Source organism: Orcinus orca, chromosome 3 (genome assembly GCF_937001465.1).
Source record: "Orcinus orca chromosome 3, mOrcOrc1.1, whole genome shotgun sequence".
Classification (NCBI taxonomy): domain Eukaryota; kingdom Metazoa; phylum Chordata; class Mammalia; order Artiodactyla; family Delphinidae; genus Orcinus; species Orcinus orca.
In genome coordinates this window covers 118,366,490-118,385,892 of record NC_064561.1, presented here as the reverse complement: position 1 = coordinate 118,385,892, position 19,403 = coordinate 118,366,490, and the positions used below count along the sequence as shown (strand labels likewise).

The 19,403-nt window shown below is 34.2% G+C and overlaps 1 protein-coding gene across 3 annotated transcripts in view; it reads right to left on the bottom strand.

Annotated features, from left to right (window-relative positions):
- EDIL3 (EGF like repeats and discoidin domains 3) overlaps positions 1 to 19,403 on the bottom strand; it is a 429,504-nt gene that overhangs the window by 267,129 nt on the left and 142,972 nt on the right. Inside the window, exon 3 of one of the 3 annotated variants that reach the window (XM_004281631.3) lies at positions 8,345 to 8,371. The exons of the other annotated variants lie outside the window; for them this stretch is intronic. Within the exon in view, the coding sequence (XP_004281679.1) occupies positions 8,345 to 8,371 (27 nt within the window). The remainder of the gene's footprint in view (positions 1 to 8,344; positions 8,372 to 19,403) is intronic. 3 annotated transcript variants of the gene reach the window in all.

Genomic DNA, 19,403 nt, shown 5'->3' with positions numbered 1-19,403 from the left:
AAATTATATCCAGTTTCAATCCTAAATCTACTGCAGGGTTGATTGAGAGGTACTAAATTAGCCTTAAGGCTGAAGAGTGATGGGATCTCATGGTCTTGTAGGAGAATTATCCTGGCCTCTCTGTTGAGAAGGACCTGGAGAGGGGTCAAGGGTACCAAGAAGAAGATCACTCAGAAGGTTACTGAATGATAAGCCAAGTGTGAGAGGATGGTGACTTCGACAAGGGTGATGGTATATGTGATGGCAAGAAGTGATTAGATTTTGGGTATATTTTGTAAGAAGAGGCTAAAAGGGTCTGGTGAGAATGGGATGTAGTGGGTGTTATCAAAGTTGACCCTGAAGATCTGGACTGAGCCACTGAGATGGAGAAGACTGTAAGAGCAACTAGATTGAGGCAGAATGTCTTCTGAAAATGCAAATATTCAATATGGATGAAGGTAATCAGAAGGATTTCCATTTCCTATTTTATTATTTTAAAATTGTCTACAAGGTCCATAAAATTACTATAGTAATCAGATTATCATTTAAAATAATAGGTAAAATTTTGCATGTTATTAGGTACAGCTTTATAATATATGCATGACAAAAAACTTGAATAACTGTACATTACTTTTACAAATGAAAGAAATATATGTTATTTAAAACTATTTATAAGTGAATAAAAGGCAGTTTGCTTCATTAGAATAAGTACAAGTTTCACCAGAGAAACTTGAAATTGAATCCTCCTTTTGTCGCTTGCTTATTATGTAACCTTGGGCATATTTCTTTATGCTGTAAAATTCAGTGTTCTCCTCTTTAAATAGGAATATATATATATAAAATTAGCTTCATTGCTTTATTGTGAAAATTAAATTAAAAAACTGCACCTAAAATGCTTAGCACATTGCCTGACAAATAATCATAATCAAAATAACAATAACAATAATATGGGAAACAACACTGATGATAATAGAAGTAAAAGAACAGCTTAGATTCCTTGTACTTATTATAGGATGGGCATGATGTGATAAACGCTTTAATGTATCATCATGCTTGATCCTTCCATCAAGCATTTAAGGTGGGCACTATTATTAATCCATTTTACAGATGATGAAAATGAAATCTGTAAAAGGAAAATACTGTACAGGTAGGAGACAGCTATTTATCTGAAGATAAAAACACCTAAAGGCATAGGTTCAGGCCTTCGGGTACATGGGGTTTTATCTTACCCATCATGAACGGGAATGCTTAATGCCTTCCTTGAGCCAACAAATCCCTGGAATATTAAATTAATACTTCCCAGTGCTCTATTTGTAATAAACTTGAGGTGAAACGTGGGACAGCAAAAAAATTGACCCAGACAATTTGAGATGGCCTTAAAGATGAATCCATCCAATGCAAGGAGTACTAGAAATTAAATAAGGCTTGAAGTCTAAGTGTACACAGATAGTGGGGCAACATGCATTGTTATTAAACATTGCAAATTATGCTTGGTCTATTTTCCTGAAATAGGTTTGTTGAAAATTAAAATATTTTGTGTTTATATAATTTTTACTCACTTTCTGTGATTGTTAAATTTTGTGTGTCAACTTGGCTAGACTGTGGTACCCAGTTGCTTGGTCAAATACTAGCCTAGATATTGCTGTGAAGGTATTTTGTCAATGTGATTAACATCTACAATCAGTTGACTTTAAGTAAAGCAGATTACCCTCCATAATAATATGGGTGGGCTTCATGCAATCAGTTGAAGGCCTTAAAAGCAAAACGTGAGGTTTCCCTGAGAAGAAAAAACTTTGCCTCAAGGCTGTAAACCAGAACTCCTGCCTGAGTTCAGCCAGCCTGCCCTACAGAATTCAGACTTGCCAGCCCCACAATCACATGAGCCAATTCCTTAATATAAATCTCTTTATTTTATATACATGTATAGCCTTTTGATTCTGCTCCTCCAGAGAACACTGACAGATATACTTTTCCTTTCCATGTATATACCTTTACTACTATTTTTAAGTTTATCTTAAATATGAATATTTCTTAAATATGAAATAAGAAAAATACTATCTACATATAACAGAAATTTAAAAACCAACTATTTTTCTCACAATTCAATGTCACTATCAAATAATCTATCAATAAGGAAGTTTTGTTTTATTAAAAAAGAAGTAAGCAGTATTTGTTCTTTAATGAATGTCTTAGTGAACTGACCAAAGATAAATCTTTAGAGGCAATGATTTCTTCCCTATTCCACTGAGAATCTACAAATAATGACTTCTTTCTATTTTTTAGAGATTATAGCAATAAACTTTTTAGTTTTATATATTGGGTTTTAATATTTAAGCCTGCTTAGCATATACTTATGAACAAGAATATACTTGACAATATAATTAGAAACGTTGCTCCAGGCACTAAAGGGAAAATAGGCATGTCTATATAAAAAAGGGGAAAATTTGCAACAAATGTAAGGTGAACAAAAATGAGGATGTGAAGCTTTACTTTAGACCACCAAGGAAATAAAGTTCTAAGATCAAAATGCACAAGTGTTACGCTCATTAGAGAATAATATGGTTAGATATCATTCCTTTTCAAAAGCATGAGTTGTAGAATAATTGAGCATAGTCTGCCATGCAGAATTAAATTCTATAAGAAAACAGGGAAGAGATCTAAAAGAGTCTGTAGCATAATTAAGAAAATCACAAAATCCACCATAAACAGAAGTAATGTTTTTGTAGGACTAAGACTGAGTATTTCAAAAACAAGAGAGGGCCTCCCTGGTGGTGCAGTGGTTGAGAGTCTGCCTGCCGATTCAGGGGACACAGGTTCGTGCCCCGGTCCAGGAAGATCCCACATGCCGCGGAGCGGCTGGGCCCGTGAGCCATGGTCCCTGAGCCTGCACGTCCAGAGCCTGTGCTCTGCAACGGGAGAGGCCACAACAGTGAGAGGCCCGGGTACTGCAACAACAACAACAACAACAACAAAAACCAAGAGGAAAATATCTAATCACTGCATCCTGTGTTTAGCTGCACAGATGTATAACATATTTGTTTTAAACTATATATATAGTTTGTTTATAAAACTATGAATATATATATATGTAACATAGCCTTAAATTTTTATTACTGCTAGTCAATGTTCTATTATATGTATAGATTATTAGTTCTTAGGTGTAGTTCCTCAGTGGCCAAACTGATCATTTAAAAGATTAAACATACTAAAAGATTTAAAAGGAGCTAGTAAAAATGATGAAGTTCTGCTGTGCTGAATCAACACTGTCTCCACCTCTGATGGGCATCACAGAGGTCACAAGAGCCTACTATAAACTACTGTATCTAGGCAGTAACCTGTATCATCACTACCAATTGGGATCTGATATTAATAGGCCAGAAATGCACTTTTACATTTAAGTAAATTATGAAATTTTAACTTTATAAACATGTGAAGAACAGTATGGCTTTTGCACTTTAGTGTTTTAACATAGCTGATTGCTAAAAAGATTTTCCTTTTACATTCATTTGAAAATTCCATTTTTTCTAATCGTATTTTTTGTTATTATATGAGCTAACAGTATTAATAACTACTTTTATACAAATTCAAACTCAGTCTCTTTCTTTGATATTAAAAAATGACAAATGACAATTAGAGCAATTAAAAATCTCCCTTTAAGCAAGAGAAGAAAAAAAAAGAAAAAAAATCAAGATTTGCTTCTGAGGTGGTATAAACAAAAAATAGTATGTTGTGGTTTTATTAATTTTAGCCACTGATCTATTGTACAGCTACAGTATCTCAACTGTGTCATTTTCGGACTGATTGATCCCATTCAGTAACATTTTCCATTTCTAGTCCTCTTTTAATTCTTATAAAGATTTCATTAATTTGATGAATAAATGGTATTTATAGAGAGGTAAAATAATAGCTAATAAGACAAAAAAATAAAGAGGAATGAAGAAATTTATATGACAATAAGCCTAATTTGATAGACCTTATAGTTAATAAATTAAATTTTATATGGATTAGTTCATTTGTAGCAGTCATTTTTCTAATGTAAATGTCTTAATTTCTTAAAGAACACAGACAAAGGCATTGGTGTAATCAGTTTATCAAATCTCTCCTTATTATGAAATTTAAATAGAAGATAAATAGAAATTGGATTTGTGCAACATGGGAGAAGCAGCCACTGACTTAACTCTATTAAAGAGTGTTATTAAAGTTATAAACGGATCTGTGTCTTACACCTACAGACACACACACACACACACACACATGCACTCTCTTAATATTTGCAAATCTTTGTTTTTGAAGGCCTATTTTTTAGACCAGTGTCTGATGAATATAGTAGCACAGTTCTGAGACTATAAAAGGGAATAACTGATGTTGCAATATCTGAAGGAAATTTCAAAAGAGAGTTACCAAAATTATTTGAGCAACAGCAACATAATTGGGTTACATCTATCACCTCTAAACATGACTCATTTGGAGGTACGGTATCTGTTATGGTTTCTTTCACAGAATGAATCTCATTAGTTTATAATTAGATCTTAGGATATAACTTAGTTTGAAGGAATTTCTTGTACAGTTCATAGATGTGTTTTTGTACTCAATGATAAGATGTTTAAATACCTGAACATAAGATTCAACTAAGATAAATAAGAAGAAGCTTCTGGTAGTTACAGAAACAGGTGTTGGGTGAAACTGCCCTAGTAACCCAGATACTACAAACATGTTGCTCTGGGCTAATGCATCCCATCAGAACATTTGAAGATGAAAATAATTAACAAATGGATGCTCCATATTTGATAAGGGGATACATCTCCATGAGTAGAAACACAGATGTGACATATTATGCATCCCCTCTATAAATCAACACCAAAAAAGCAGTTACTAAGCACTTGCTTTTTGCATGGCAATTTAGAGGTTCAAATAAGGGAAATTACGTATATTTGAAAAAATGACTAAGGACAGAGTGAAGCATAAAAATATTGTAAACAGAAACATATGGTAACAGAGTAGAGGAATCACTTGTCTGTTTTAATGATGGCAGTTATAAAAATTCTAAATATAAGTCAAATCAAATACACTCTATTGGAAAGAGAAAAGCACAATCACTTTGCAGCATTATAACACAAGTAAAACACTATCTAATATCTCATTAATTTTCTCAGAGTTATATTGTCTCTTTCTAATTTTTTTTATACTATATGCTAGTCCAGACAGAAACCTATTATTTTCTCTAAAAAATATTCTGGACAATGAGAATTTTTCATGATTATTGAATTATAATTAATCCAATTCTGTGTACCTCTGGGGTAAAAATAACTTAGATTTGCTATATATTATCCATACATTGCAAATATTTAATAAATAGTATCATTCAGTAGTATCCACTAGGCACCTGCACACTTAGATAAACCATGTATATATTTGTTTTTTAAAATATTAATTTTTAACTTATAATATTCATAACTTATAATGTTCATATATTAACAACTGGTGATCATGAGCCTGTGACTATCTGGCAGCAAGAAACATCCTTATTTACTTTATTCCTTCTACTGTTGAACTTTGAGGAGTAGCAGATCTATTAGAAATATCTGAATTATTTAAGTTAAAGAAACTGAAGTATTATTAGAAGAAGTTACAGTCCAATTATGCCATGAAGCTGAAGGAAGAATGTGAAACTGATAAAGATATCATGTGGGGACATATGAAAGTTTAATTCAGGTACAATTTCTGTGGCAAACAGATGATTGCATTTCACTGATCATTTAAACAGAATGGAGAAATAACAGAAAGAAAGATAAATTAAAGAAGGATCAAAAAGATAAATTAAAGGAGTCTGAGTTTGGGAAAGATCATTCTAGCTAAACTGTTGATGGAAGGAGATGAAAGTAAAAACAGAGACTATCAACAATATATTAAATATATTTTGGGTAATAGTTTAAAATAAAAGATATATTTTGATAAATATTACTGAAAAAGACACATAAACAGAATAATAAATATTTAATTGAGAAAAACAGTTGCTGAAAAAATTGGGGGCAAGAAGTACCAAAAAAACGCTAAAACAAAATCACAATCCACTTTCCACAATCATTCATATTCCTTATGAAATCAAGCCTTTATAAATCTCATAATATCATGTCAAAAGTTTTAATACAACTACACAATAATACTTTTTATTATACACTTTGATAAAATTAACGGAAGAACATTTGGCTCCCATTGGCAGTTTTATATAAAAGGAATGTCTGCTTTACTAAATGCAAATTTTTTTAATGTTAATGTAATCTGTATGTGAAACTATTTAGTTAAAATATTACTTAATACATTTGCTCTATTCTAATCATCTATGCTAAAATCACAACAAAAACATCTGGTCATATATGAAAACAAAACTATTTTAGAAACATAATTTAAACTCTATGATGTTCAGATCACTCTAGAGTCAAATAAATATTTGGGGAAAAATGTTCAGTTGCATTTACAAAAGAGTTTCTTAATAAGCAGAGAAATTATTAAAATAATTTTAAAATAAGAAAATTATACCAAGAAATAGTTATATGTATTACTTACATTAAATTAAAATTAATCTTCATCATGCAAAAATAATAATTCTTTTGCAAAGTCACCAAAACTGCTTGGCAGGCAACATAGCTAGGAATGAGGTGTAAGAATATTAGAGGAATGAAACTGCTCTAGAAAAGCATAGGCTCACAAGGCCTGGTACTCACACCAAGAGAAAATTCAACTAAGGCTGAGAAAGACAGAGTCTTTGAGCAACGCTGTCAACACTAAAGCCTCAAGTCAGGGCAAAAAGAAGTCAGAAACTAGGCAGAGGAAACTCATAACAACACATAAGTCTGCTACTGAGTCATGTGATTAGGTTGTTCCTAAAAATAGGCTACATGATACTGACTAGAGTAGGAGAAAATTATAGGGAGTTCTTATCATCCAAATCAGGTTATAAACTATCTAACAATATTATGAAAATGAAACATTAACTGAGAGTTTATCTTCTGTGATTCCATTTCAAGGCAGTGATAATGAGTATAATACAATATGGCATCCTTGGAGTTTACCAAAGATATTTGTTAAGATGTCTATTTCATTTTCTTCCATTGAATTTTTGATGTTTTGAACCACTTTTACAGGTAAAAATCCCTGCCCAGTTCTAGAAGAACGTAGAAATCAAGAAGTCTCCTACCAATTGAAATAAGTTAGGTCTATGAATTGAAAAGACCCTATTCTGTACCTGAGTTCCAATAACTGGGCTACATTCCCCATTTCCTATACAATCAAGCCCCATTTTTGTCCATTAGCTTCAGTAACCTGAGATGGAGGGCTTTATCCCTTTTTGTTGATGTTGCTAGTCTGCTAGCCTGGGCCTTTTATTATTTGCTAACCAGATTGGCTGTGGTGCCTGCTTTCTCCTTATAAATGTGCCTGGTCTTTGACCCATCCCACTGTCCTAGAACCAAGTTGAAAATACCATGCCTTCTCTACCATTTGCATTCCTCACAGTATTTAGTTCAGACCTGAGCCTGTTCTTGATCAATGCTGATTAGATGGATGAGAAGCACAGTCATGATGCCAAGTTTCAGTATCATTAAGTTATAACTGCAAAAATTATTTTCTTAACGAAAGTGAATATTTAAGGCAACAACATGATTTTTATCCTTAAACTTAAATGAATATCATATTCAATGTCAGTCGTATTTGATAATGCAGTATTCTACCATAGTAAGTCATATTTCTGAAAGTATGTTTTATCATTTTCCTCTTTTTTTTTTTTTTGCGGTACGCGGGCCTCTCACTGTTGTGGCCTCTCCCGTTGCGGAGCACAGGCTCTGGACGCACAGGCTCAGCGGCCATGGCTCACGGGCCCAGCTGCTCCACGGCATGTGGGATCTTCCCGGACTGGGGCGCGAACCCGTGTCCCCTGCATCGGCAGGTGGACTCCCAACCACTGCGCCACCAGGGAAGCCTATCATTTTCCTCTTTTTAATTTCAGTCTCCTCATTTTATTATTTTTCTGCATTTTATCATTTTAGTTTTTTTCTCCCCATTTATTACTTATTGGCATTTTTCTCAATGTTTTAATTTTCCAAATTTCCTTATTCTGTAATAGTGATGTGATTTTTTGTGTTATGATTTCCTCTGTGACAGTTCATTTTCAATTATTTTCTCTTTTTATTTAAAACTCATAATGAACTTCATTTAGTCTGGGACTGCATAATGGGTTCAAGAAATAAAGTAAATAAATAAAACTGTGCCAGTTTTGTGGTTGAAACCTGAACAAATACATTTCAAATGGTCTATATTATTAAGGGCATTAAAATAAATAGGAATAATCTTTACAGCATAGGAACTTTACCTGCTGAAGTTGGCTCTTCATCTGATGCTTTGATAGAGGAAAAGAGATGAGGTGGGAACAAAGAGAGGGAGTGAGTGAGATGAGAGGGAAGGAGTGAGGTGAGAGGGAGAGAGAGATGGGGCAGAGAGAGAGAAAGAGAAATTGAGATTGAACATAAATATATTTCACATTTCTAAATAATGACTAAAAGTCTCTGACTTGAAATTTTGTATATACATTAGATATTTTTCATTAGATAATTAGATAATGACAGATAAATGGATAGTACTTACATTAAATTAACATTTAAAAACTCTCATACTTTAAAATAAGCAAGCATTAGAAAAGACCATTTGGTTGTCTGAATTTGAATTTTCTGTCCTTTTGCAAACAAGGTTGAACTTTTTTAGCTTGAGTGGAAATTATTATAATTATTATAAATAATATTGTTTAAAATATAAATTGTATATAACATAAATACCTCAACCATCCACTTTGTGGGAATTTTCTATTAGCAAAGAGGAATTAAAAGGTATTGTTGACAGTCAAAAATTCTGTTCCATGAGTTAGAAATTATAAAAAGGTAGGAATTATTAAACCTTAGAGTGACTCAGAATCACTATGTGTGTTGGTTAAACACAAAGATTCTCTCTCTCTCTCTCTCCCCGTCACATACACACACAAACACACTCAACTCATGTGTACCACAAACTTCAAGATTCAGTAGTGGTGATTCTGTGTTGAAGCCACAGGAACCTGCATTTTAAAGGTTGACCCCAAGCACACATGGATAAGCATGGATATTACAAAAGGAGAGGTCACATTACAAGAATATAACTTTATGCTAAAGCAGTGGTTCATAATCCCGCATCTATACAAGAATTGCCAAACTCTGGGCCCACCTCAAACCAAATGAGCCAGAGTCTCTCTCCATGGTACTAACTTGTAGCCAGGATTGAGACACGACTAAGTAATCAATATAATGTAACATGAACTATAACTCAAAGTGTGAATCATTTTGATTCCTTCTTTAAAAGGGGACATTTTTGAGAGCAGCACAACTCCAAGGGTAATAATCTGCTGCGTGTATGTGGAGGATGGAGCATGGTGTTGCAAAAGTGAAATAGCGTCACAATTTTGCCTAGAATGCATGTCTTCATCTTTATACTAACAGACATGCTCTGTGAGAAGATATTTCTGCTCTGTGCACAATTGCAGCTTTATCAGAATATTACTGTTGAATTATATTACTCTAGCTCGTACTACTTCATTTGATTCATGAAGTTTTAAAATAAAAATTTACTCAGCTGAATTGCTTATAAAGGAGTTTTGTTTCCAGGTGATTTGTTCCTCAAGGTATCACTGTGTAACTAGGGAGCAGTCTCCACTATTTTCCATTAGGGTTACATCCGCACAGAGTACACATTAGACAAGCTTACTTTGTGTCCCGACAGTATTTTCCTCTCACACTGTTTGGCTTGTCTCCTTGGCACCAAAAAAAAAAAAAAAAGAAAAAGAAAAAAATAGAGCAAACACACTTGGCATACATGGTGTGGAGAACATAAATATTTAAAAGCTGTTTGCTGCTTTATCATGTCCAAAGTACTTCGCAACATGTTCAAAGAGGAAAACTGTTGGTAGCTTCCAGGAACTCCCTTTTAGGAAAATACCACAGGGGCTTGTAGAAGTGCTGACTTAGATGGGTCATTGCTGGTAAAAGTCTGGAGATTCAAAAGGAACAAGAATAAAAAAGCTTACACGTATAGCTGGTCACTTTGTGTATGTGAACTGAATTTATAAAGCAACTGATGAGATGAAATATACTCTTATTTGATAGATGAAGATACAGAGATTCAGAGTGACTGAACAATTTGCCTAAGGTCAGTTTGAATTCAAGCTCACGTGACTTTAAAAACAAACTCTTTCCACTGTGCCTTACTGTCTCACAAAGTGCTAATTCAGTATCCACTAAAAGAGAAAAGGAAATGGGAGAAAGGATCATGGAATAAGGACTGGCTAGATTTCGGATAATGTTTCTTGGACTTAGCCTAAGAGAAAAAACAAAAACAAAAACTGGATGTAAGGGCCACAGGAGAAATCCCTTTAAGAAATGAAGTGGTCCCTTGGAAACATCTTCAAGTCCCTTACAATCCAGGAATAGACATAGGCAGGAGAGGGACTGACTAGGAGGTTAAACAAAACATACCAAGCCTGTGATGCCTAAGAAAGAAATATCACAAGGGCTAAGATTTATTCCTCCATTATATATGGATAAGCAAGAAATTTTAGGAAAGGACTAGCAAGCACAGAAGTAAAGACAATTCTAAACTTACAGGAGTCATAGCAATTAGATAGTCTTAAAGCCAAAGCTCCTGGGGTGTACTACCCTACACTTGAGCCTATAATACCTGAAAGCACGTTTGTAACAAATTAACAATATTAGAGGGACTTCCCTGGTGGTCCAGTGGTAAAGAATCTGCCTTCCAATGCAGGGGATGCAGTTTCAATCCCCGGTCGGAGAACTAAGATCCCACATGCCGGGGGGGCAACTAAGCCCGTGCGCCACTACTGAGCCTACATGCCTCAACTAGAGAGCACGCATGCTGCAAACTACAGAGCCCATGTGCTCTGGAGCCTGTGTACCACAACTAGCGAGAGAAAAACCTGCACGCCACAACTAAGAGCCCTTGCGCTGCAACAGAAAGATCTTGCATGCTGCCATAAAGACCTGATGCAGCCAAAAATAAATAAATAAAATAAATAAATATTTAAAACAAACAAAAAAACAATATTAGAATCAGCAGGTACCCAAGTCTGCACAGAACTGTATTTCTTTGAAACATCTCCATAGTGGTGGTTCCTCATAACTTGCAGATGTAACTATATTCATACTACTAAACATATTCATACTATTAACCAATATACATACTATTAAAATACACACACATATTCACAAAGGCACGTTCAGGGTTAGGATTGGTATTAATTCACCATTTCAGTTATCGCTGGCAAAGATGGCTTTGTAAGCTAACTGCATTACCAAACAAAGCATCATGAACTATGAACAGGTGGCAGCAAGAGCCCCAGAAGTACAAATAAACTTCAAAGTGGACAGTGGTCTATTTTGTGACATTTAAGTGAAATTAAGGATCATAGAAGTAATTTCATGATACCTAAATGATTCCTTACTCTTCCTATTTGCTTCTTGGAATTCATGAATCAGCAAATAAACACACACACACACACACACACACACACACACACACACACACGTCTGTGTCACATGCAAGTTCCTCTAATCCTGGAAATTAAAAAGACATGCACCAAAAGAAATAAAAGCAAACTAACAACTCTGTATTGTTCTGCCTGGTGACAATGTAGACGAATGTACTGAAATTACGGTGATGGTAGGAAAAGAGAGAGTGAAATTATATATCTAATATACAGAATTTAACTCAGTGTGGTCCTCTTATTGCCCATAACAGAATCACCTGGGATTTTGTTAAAATGCCACAGATCTAATGAATTTGAATTCTGGGTGTTAGCCCAGGTTTTTGCATTTTTAAAAAGCTCAGCAGGTAACTGTTATGAACACTAAGTATTGAGAATTATGGCTCTATCCATAAAAAGTTTATTGCAGAGCCATGGGTCCAAATGTTGGAACTGCAGCAGTAAATTAGCAGGCTTGTAGAAAACCCTTTGCAATGTACTCTGTGGTTGTTTCACTGACTTTCAATGCTCTTTCTCTTTAACATCTTCAGGTTTGGGTATCTACATTGATGCCTTCGGGGAAGATGATTCTTGCTTTGGATTTAGAGAGAGAGTCTGTATCTCAGAACTAAGTAAATCTTTTCCCTTTTCCTGGCCACAGTTATTGGTCTAGGTAGGTATATGATCCAACTGGAGACAATAATGTGTAAGGACAGGTTTGTAGGTGTTTGGGTGAGGAGAGCTCTTGGAAAGACACTTTCTTCTGCGGAAGTATCTGCAAATAACCATCTCTCTCACTTCTTTAGGTAAGGACCAGGAAGTCTGCGGCCCTAGAAGCAAATTGGTAGACATCTTGCAACCATGATGGGAGCGAGCTTTAGAAAGAAGCCAATTCTCAAAGACTGAGTAGATAAACAAAACGAAATTAGATTACTGATGATATTATTGAGCCACTGAATCATATCGTGACCTTACTCTAGACTTCTAGCTCTGAGGAAAAATACTTGCAGTTTATTATTTATCTAGTTTTAGTTGAGCTTTCTCTTATTTGCAACTAATGGCATTCAACCCTAATGGTAACCAGTTTTGTTGTTCCCATTTAAAATATATTAGAACGCCTGAGAAATTAATCATCTCTGAGGCAGGCGAGACCGGAAATACATACAGTCTAGGGCTGTGCTTTGAGGGCAGCTGCACTTTCAGCAAATTTTTATTTTTCCACAGAGTTTACCACCACATTTTGATACAATAAACCTATTCCTCTGATTCTGAAGTTGGTCACAATTTTTTCAGGACAGTCTGGCAGTGTACATGTTCATGAACTGGGTTGGTGCTTAACCGAAGGAGAAGAAGGCATCCTACAGATTTTCCTTCCCTTCCCTCTTTCCTCCCTCCCTCACCTTTCTCCTTTGCTCACAGGATCAACTGTCAAGTACAATAACTACACAAACCCAGTGAGTTTTGTATTACCCTGATATACATGTGCTAGCAAAACACACACATACTTCTTCATTGAACAGGCTCTAGTCTCTTCATGTGGTCTCAACAATTTTGTTATCTCCTGGGTTTTTTTTTTTTTCTTTTTGTCTTATCCTTGGGTGTTTTAAGGAAACTTTCACACCTTGGAAATTCTATCCATTTAAAGCAATTCTATACCCAGCCCAGCATCGCTCACCATCAAATAGGAAAAGCTCATTATGAAATACATAAAATACATTTCTTAGCACGTGATAATCTATTTTACATAGAGATGTTAGTTCATATTGACTTATGGATCATTTTGTTTGCTATACTATAAATCTAGTTAATTATGCACAAATATGCTTTGCAAATATACAATTATCTATGTAATTTATTATTTCCATGAGCAAAGCAACAAGAAGTATGTATTCTTGTACTCTCACAACATTTTAGAATGTTTTTATTCAACTGCAGTGATGCAAAAATAACGATGATATGTATGCATGATTATTCATGCCTGCCTAGAGGTTAAATGCTATAAATGTGTGTGTGTGTGTGTGTGTGTGTGTGTGTGTACGTGTGTGTTAGTACTAAAACAAAGAAGAGAAAATTAACATTTAAAATTTGTGAATTCAGTCATTTAAGTAAGTTGTGGAGCTGTCTCTGGAAGTAAACAGAGAAGTATTTAGAAAGAGGTTTTATTAGTTTACATGATCTTTGTTTTATTGTTTGTTGATTTGTTTGTTCTTGGCCAATGGCCCAATGAGGACAAGCCTCAGGACTTAAAAGTTGCTATTACCAACTCCTTTTTTGTGAAAGTATGAAGAGAAGTGTTCGTCTCTCCTGGCCAAAGACTTCAGACAGCATACTATGTGGTCCGTTCTCCACTCTCAGAACTGCAGAATAATTGGGTCACCGTGAGGAGCAGCAATCAATGGATTTGCAGAGAAAATGTTCAGAGAATTACAAAGCCTTCTCTGTTCTATCATTCTTCCACATGCAGTTTGATTCTTGTGCTAGATTTGGAGGACAGCATTTATTTGAATACAGTTAATACTGTGTAGTACATAAAATATAATTATGTATACATGTAGTTAGCCTGTAAGTATGTATTTGTATGTTTACTAGTCTCTTCCGTTAGACTAGGAGTTTCATGAGGGCAGGAGTGTGCCTCTTTTGCTTACCCTTATAACTACAGTTTTTATAATAATACCTATAACACTGCAGGGCTCAATAAATATTGGTCAAAAGAAAGAAAGAAAATATGTATAAATATCTAATACAGTCCTCTGTGTTACTCAACAAAATTTAGTTGCTTCATTATGCTACATTACTAGACTTGCCAAAGAGAAAGCCTTAAATGTCATCTATATTTTAGTTATATAAATTTATATATAATCATATATAATAACTTATATAACTATATAATCATATTTTCTTTCTTGGGGCAGGAGAGAAAAGGAATAATATTTGAAAAGACAATGATTGCTCTAATGACAATTAGAGCATGAAAAAATAAATCTCATGAAAAAATAAATCTGTGATTTTAAAGTAACTCAAAAAGCATCAAACTATAGTTTATTAATTAAATGCATTCATTAAAATAGAACCACAAAAATGCACTTTCTAAAGTTTAGTAGTAATATAGCTCACATGAGTTTTACAAGCTACTTATACAGTTAATCATGTTAACAGCAATTAATGCATTTGTGATTTTCTCATTTTGAAAGAGGTACAAATGGGGAAAATAATAAAGAATAAATGAAAGCTTTGGTTTCATTTTTTTCTACTAAGTAAAAAACATATGTAATTTACAAAGTATTCCCAGAGTATTGGGTAGCTGGGAAGTAATATGCCTTAAGTAATAGGCCTATATTCATGCCCCAGCTAGTATTAAAGAGACTTTGGGGACGTAATTAGGACACATTTTGCTACTTAAAGGAAGCACTAAAGATCTTTAGGCTAGGTGATTTAACATTACAAAAGCCTATAATTCAACATTTCATGTATTTATACAACTGTCCTGAAAAATCCTTTGTTTATTCAATGTGCCCTCCCTCCCTATCCAAATTCACCTCATCATTGTAGACTGAATGCAAGTCTCACCACCCTCATTTCTTTAGTATTTATTTTAGTTTCCTGATTTAGCTGCCTCCAAACATCCCCCACTAGCTTTTTAACTATAACCTAAAGCCAGTTCTAAACAAAATGGCAATAATATTTTCCAACCTTGTTCCCAAGCTGGACATTATCCGTGCTCCTTCTTTCAAAGGCAGTGGTTATGTTTCAGTTTTGTATAGTGCACAAAATTAGTACTGAGTAAATATTTTTGGAAAGCTATCCAGTTTTAGACATGAGAAAATGAAGTCCAGTAAGTGAATTTAATGGCTGTTTTACATTACTGGAAGCCATCTAAAAAGAGAATTGGGAATTAAACCTAAGGTAGTCAAAGAAAATTCATGGCCAAATAGAAGAAACTTGTGAAGGATAAAGCAGGTCAGAAGTTAATATAAATGGCTGCTCACATTTATCAATTTCCAATAAAATTAATTCATAATTTTTTGAAAACAATACAGGAGAGGAGGGAATAGTTCTGGAAGAAGAATGCTGTTTAATGTGACAGAAGAGCCATGCAGCTGAGGTTACTTGCTTATCATATGTGAATTTCAGATGGTTAAACACCTATATTGTTCTGTTTCACAGCAACTGACAGAAGGAAGCTAATACCACCAGGCTCATATTCTATGGATTTCTGCTTTATTTACGTGTGGGCAACTGCTCACTTCACCCTCAATTCATTCCCATAAGTCTGGACAAATGAGCTAATCTAAAAAGTAAATCTGTTAAAACCAAAAGAACCAAAACCGAAAAAATAATGGATAAGTCAGCAATACTGGCGCAAATCCCAGAGATAGCATCCATTTAAAGAAACCACGGAATCACTGCACATAAAATGCTAATGTCAGAAGAGATTTTGTGATTAAGGGGTTGGCAAAAAACCCTTTGTTATAATGGGTTAAGATTTGCATTAGAAAATAGAAATATATTTATTATATTTATTAAATCAACTAAATTATCAACTAAAAACTCAAAACAAACTGAATTTTGAAGTAAAAATACTTAAACATCTGAATACATATATAAAAATATATGTAATTATAATCAAATATTTATACTATAAATAAAACTAGGATTATATAATATATGATGTTCTTTAACTTGCTTTCATTAATATATTGCACATATTTTCTATCTCAATATTATCAGTGAATATGGACAATAATAATATTTTATTTTATGGATAAACCATGATTTATTTAACTAAGTCTCTACTGAATGATATTTGGATGGATTCAGGGTTTTTCTCTTAGAAATACTATTTCAATGAATAATCAGACTCCATTTGAACAGCGGTAGAAACACGAAACAAAAATAAATGACCAAATAATTTCATTAAATAAATAAGAGCTCATAATCTTAAACACAATATAAAATATTCATTTTTTATAAAATAAGGCTTTTAAAGGATCCTCTTTTATGCTGTCAGCCTATCTTTAGTAACATGCTTCTTAAATATATTGGACAATATTATATTTGTGACTTCTTCCTATGAAAGTTACCTCCCTTGAAATAGAGTTACTATTAATGGAGATCAAGTAAAAGTTCCAGTGACCGATGCCCAAGCACAAGACACAAGAGACAAAGAAATGGCTGAGCTGTGGGCTTGAGGAGATGCAGCCTTAGACTAACAGATTTCCCTGCCCATCACCCTCACCCCACTAGGGGGTATGTAGGGCTGTATACTGAATATAATATTCTTATATTAAATAATATAAAACTTCAATGTTTAAGAAAATTAATGGTGACTACTTGAAGACAGAAAATTACCTTATTACAAGATATTGGCATATAATGTGTGTGTGTGTGTGTGTGTGTATGCGCACAAGCAAGTATTTAATGATACAGTTATTTCAAACATGACATTTATACATTTATGATATCTGAGAAGCCTTTTAGTAAAATATCATTCCTTTTTCACTGCTTATATTCCAAAGAGGAATTCAGAAATTTTATGATGGCTTTGAAATGATGGGTTCCCAAAATACAGATCCACACATCTGGCTTAATTAAAATATCTTTTGAAACTCAAAAGATGAAGGGAAAAAACAGTGGAAGGTGTACCTTGAATAGAGCTGAGATATCTCTGGTGGATCTATCTGTTTCTCTTTGGTCAAGGGGAATTATTTTTTTCATGTAGCTTGAACTCATCCCAAGGACACTAACTATAAGCGATAAAGCACAGTCTCTGCTTGCCTATACAGAGCTCAATTAATCTAATGTGCCACTGACTTATTCAGCAGTGAGTTAATGACTGCTGTAGAGGATTTTTTTCCTGCCTGTTCAAATAGAAGCTAAAATTAAATGCTTTCTTTTCAGAATCATTAGGACCTTCTTTAAAAGAAAATAGTCAGTGTATCTACATTCAGGTGTTAATCAAATGACATTGACAATGTAATTTCCCTATCTTCAGAACTTGTCTCCCTAGGATGAATTTTTCCTTAATTGGAACATCTTTAAGGAACTCAACTGATAAAAAAAAAAGTGGACAGGTCTAACTTTAAGGCAATGAAATTGAATAAAGGTACAAGGCTATTCAGAGGGGGCCCAAGTCCCATTCTTCCTATCTTGAGGCTATTTTCAAGTTGTGAATGCACACTATTAACTTCTACTTTTCCAAACTGTCAAGAAACAGTATAGGAAACAGCCTGTTCAGAAAACAGGGTGTAAGCGACTTTGCATAAATAAAAGTTTAAAATCAAACTGAAATTAAAGGTCACTTAGTCCAACCTGCCAATCAAAAATCTAAACATTGCTTCAAAACTTCTAGTGGCAGGGAACTCATAATCTCACAAAGAAACACATCATATCACTCTCCTAAAGACAGCGTCTGGAAAACAATGGAATAATGTGGCTTTCTTTGACATAACAGCCGTTCAAATATTTGAAGACAACTAACATATTCCCTCTAATTCTCTTCTTAACTGAGACAAACATCTCCACTTAATTTCATAATCACGACGTACAACCTGGTCATCATTTTTGTTAACCTCCTCTTGATAAATTCAAATTTGTCAGGGTCTTTTAAAACATAGCAATACGAATGAAATCTTACAGCAACAAGAATTAGACGTCCAGAGGAGATCTAACTAGCACAGAATACAATGGCGTTATTACCTGCCTTCTTCATGCTGCTGAAAGAATTAATTTCCTTTCTCCCCTTCCTCCAGCCTCATCTTATAGACCAATTCCTAGAACACTGGGGGCTATTAATCTTATCTCCTTTCTATCTGAGGGCAAGATTGGGCAGGAAACAAAGAGGGGAAGGGAGACATGAGGTGAAGGTCAAGAGAGAACAGACTGGCTTGCAAGCCAGTATCTAAAAGTACCTTAGCAATAGGAAACATTGCAAAAGTTTGAAACCAAGCAAAGCCCTAAAGGTATTTTTCCAATCTTTCATTTTCTCTCTAGCAAAGAATCTAGTTTGCATATATTTCATATGTAGTTGATTACGTTCACAGACAGGAAAACCAAACATTTGTCTTCATTGAAACAGTTTCCTTAGTGTCCAGGACTAGGTGTCCATCCAGATGGATATAAATATTTTGTGGTTTCTCATGGGATTTTCCACATGTCAATTGACATTTCTGTTCATAGGAGGGTCTCCTGAAAACTATTTTTGAAACTTTGCAGTTGCTCCTTTCAGCAATTAATTTCTGGTTATAAATTCTAGGTTAGAAATTAACACTAATTTCAGTCAATAAGCCACACTGAGCCTTTTCCAAATCAACTACCTATTAGACCGAGTCTTATTGAAAACAATCACAATAATTAATGAGTTGAAAAACAGGTTTATCTTGGAGGCAGAAAAAAATATAATGGGAAAAAAAAACAACAACAGTACAATTTAATCCTCAAAAGAAAAGCCTGAGGTACTACTTAAAAATTATCACAAATTTTGTTAATAAGAGTTTTGTGTTGTTTTGTTTTTATAATGTTGGTATGCTTCAATTATACATTATAAAAAGAGATTACAGAATCATGTTCCTGGGATGATACTGTTAATAACATTGAAAACTATATTATGGAAATAGTTCAAGAGGATGACTAAAGGCCATATACAGTGTAGACCCAAACCGCCTTCTTGTCTGGCTCCTCAGCATCTCTGCAAACACCAAATAATCTAGGTAACCACTAATGCTAATTCTTCCAGAAGGTTCCCATGTTTCTCATCTTTGTGCCTTTTATCATCCTGTATTTTGCTTAAAATGTTCCCACCAAATAATTTTACTGGTGAAGTACACTTCCAACCCAGCCCATCTCAAAAGCTATCTCACCCATCGAATCTGAT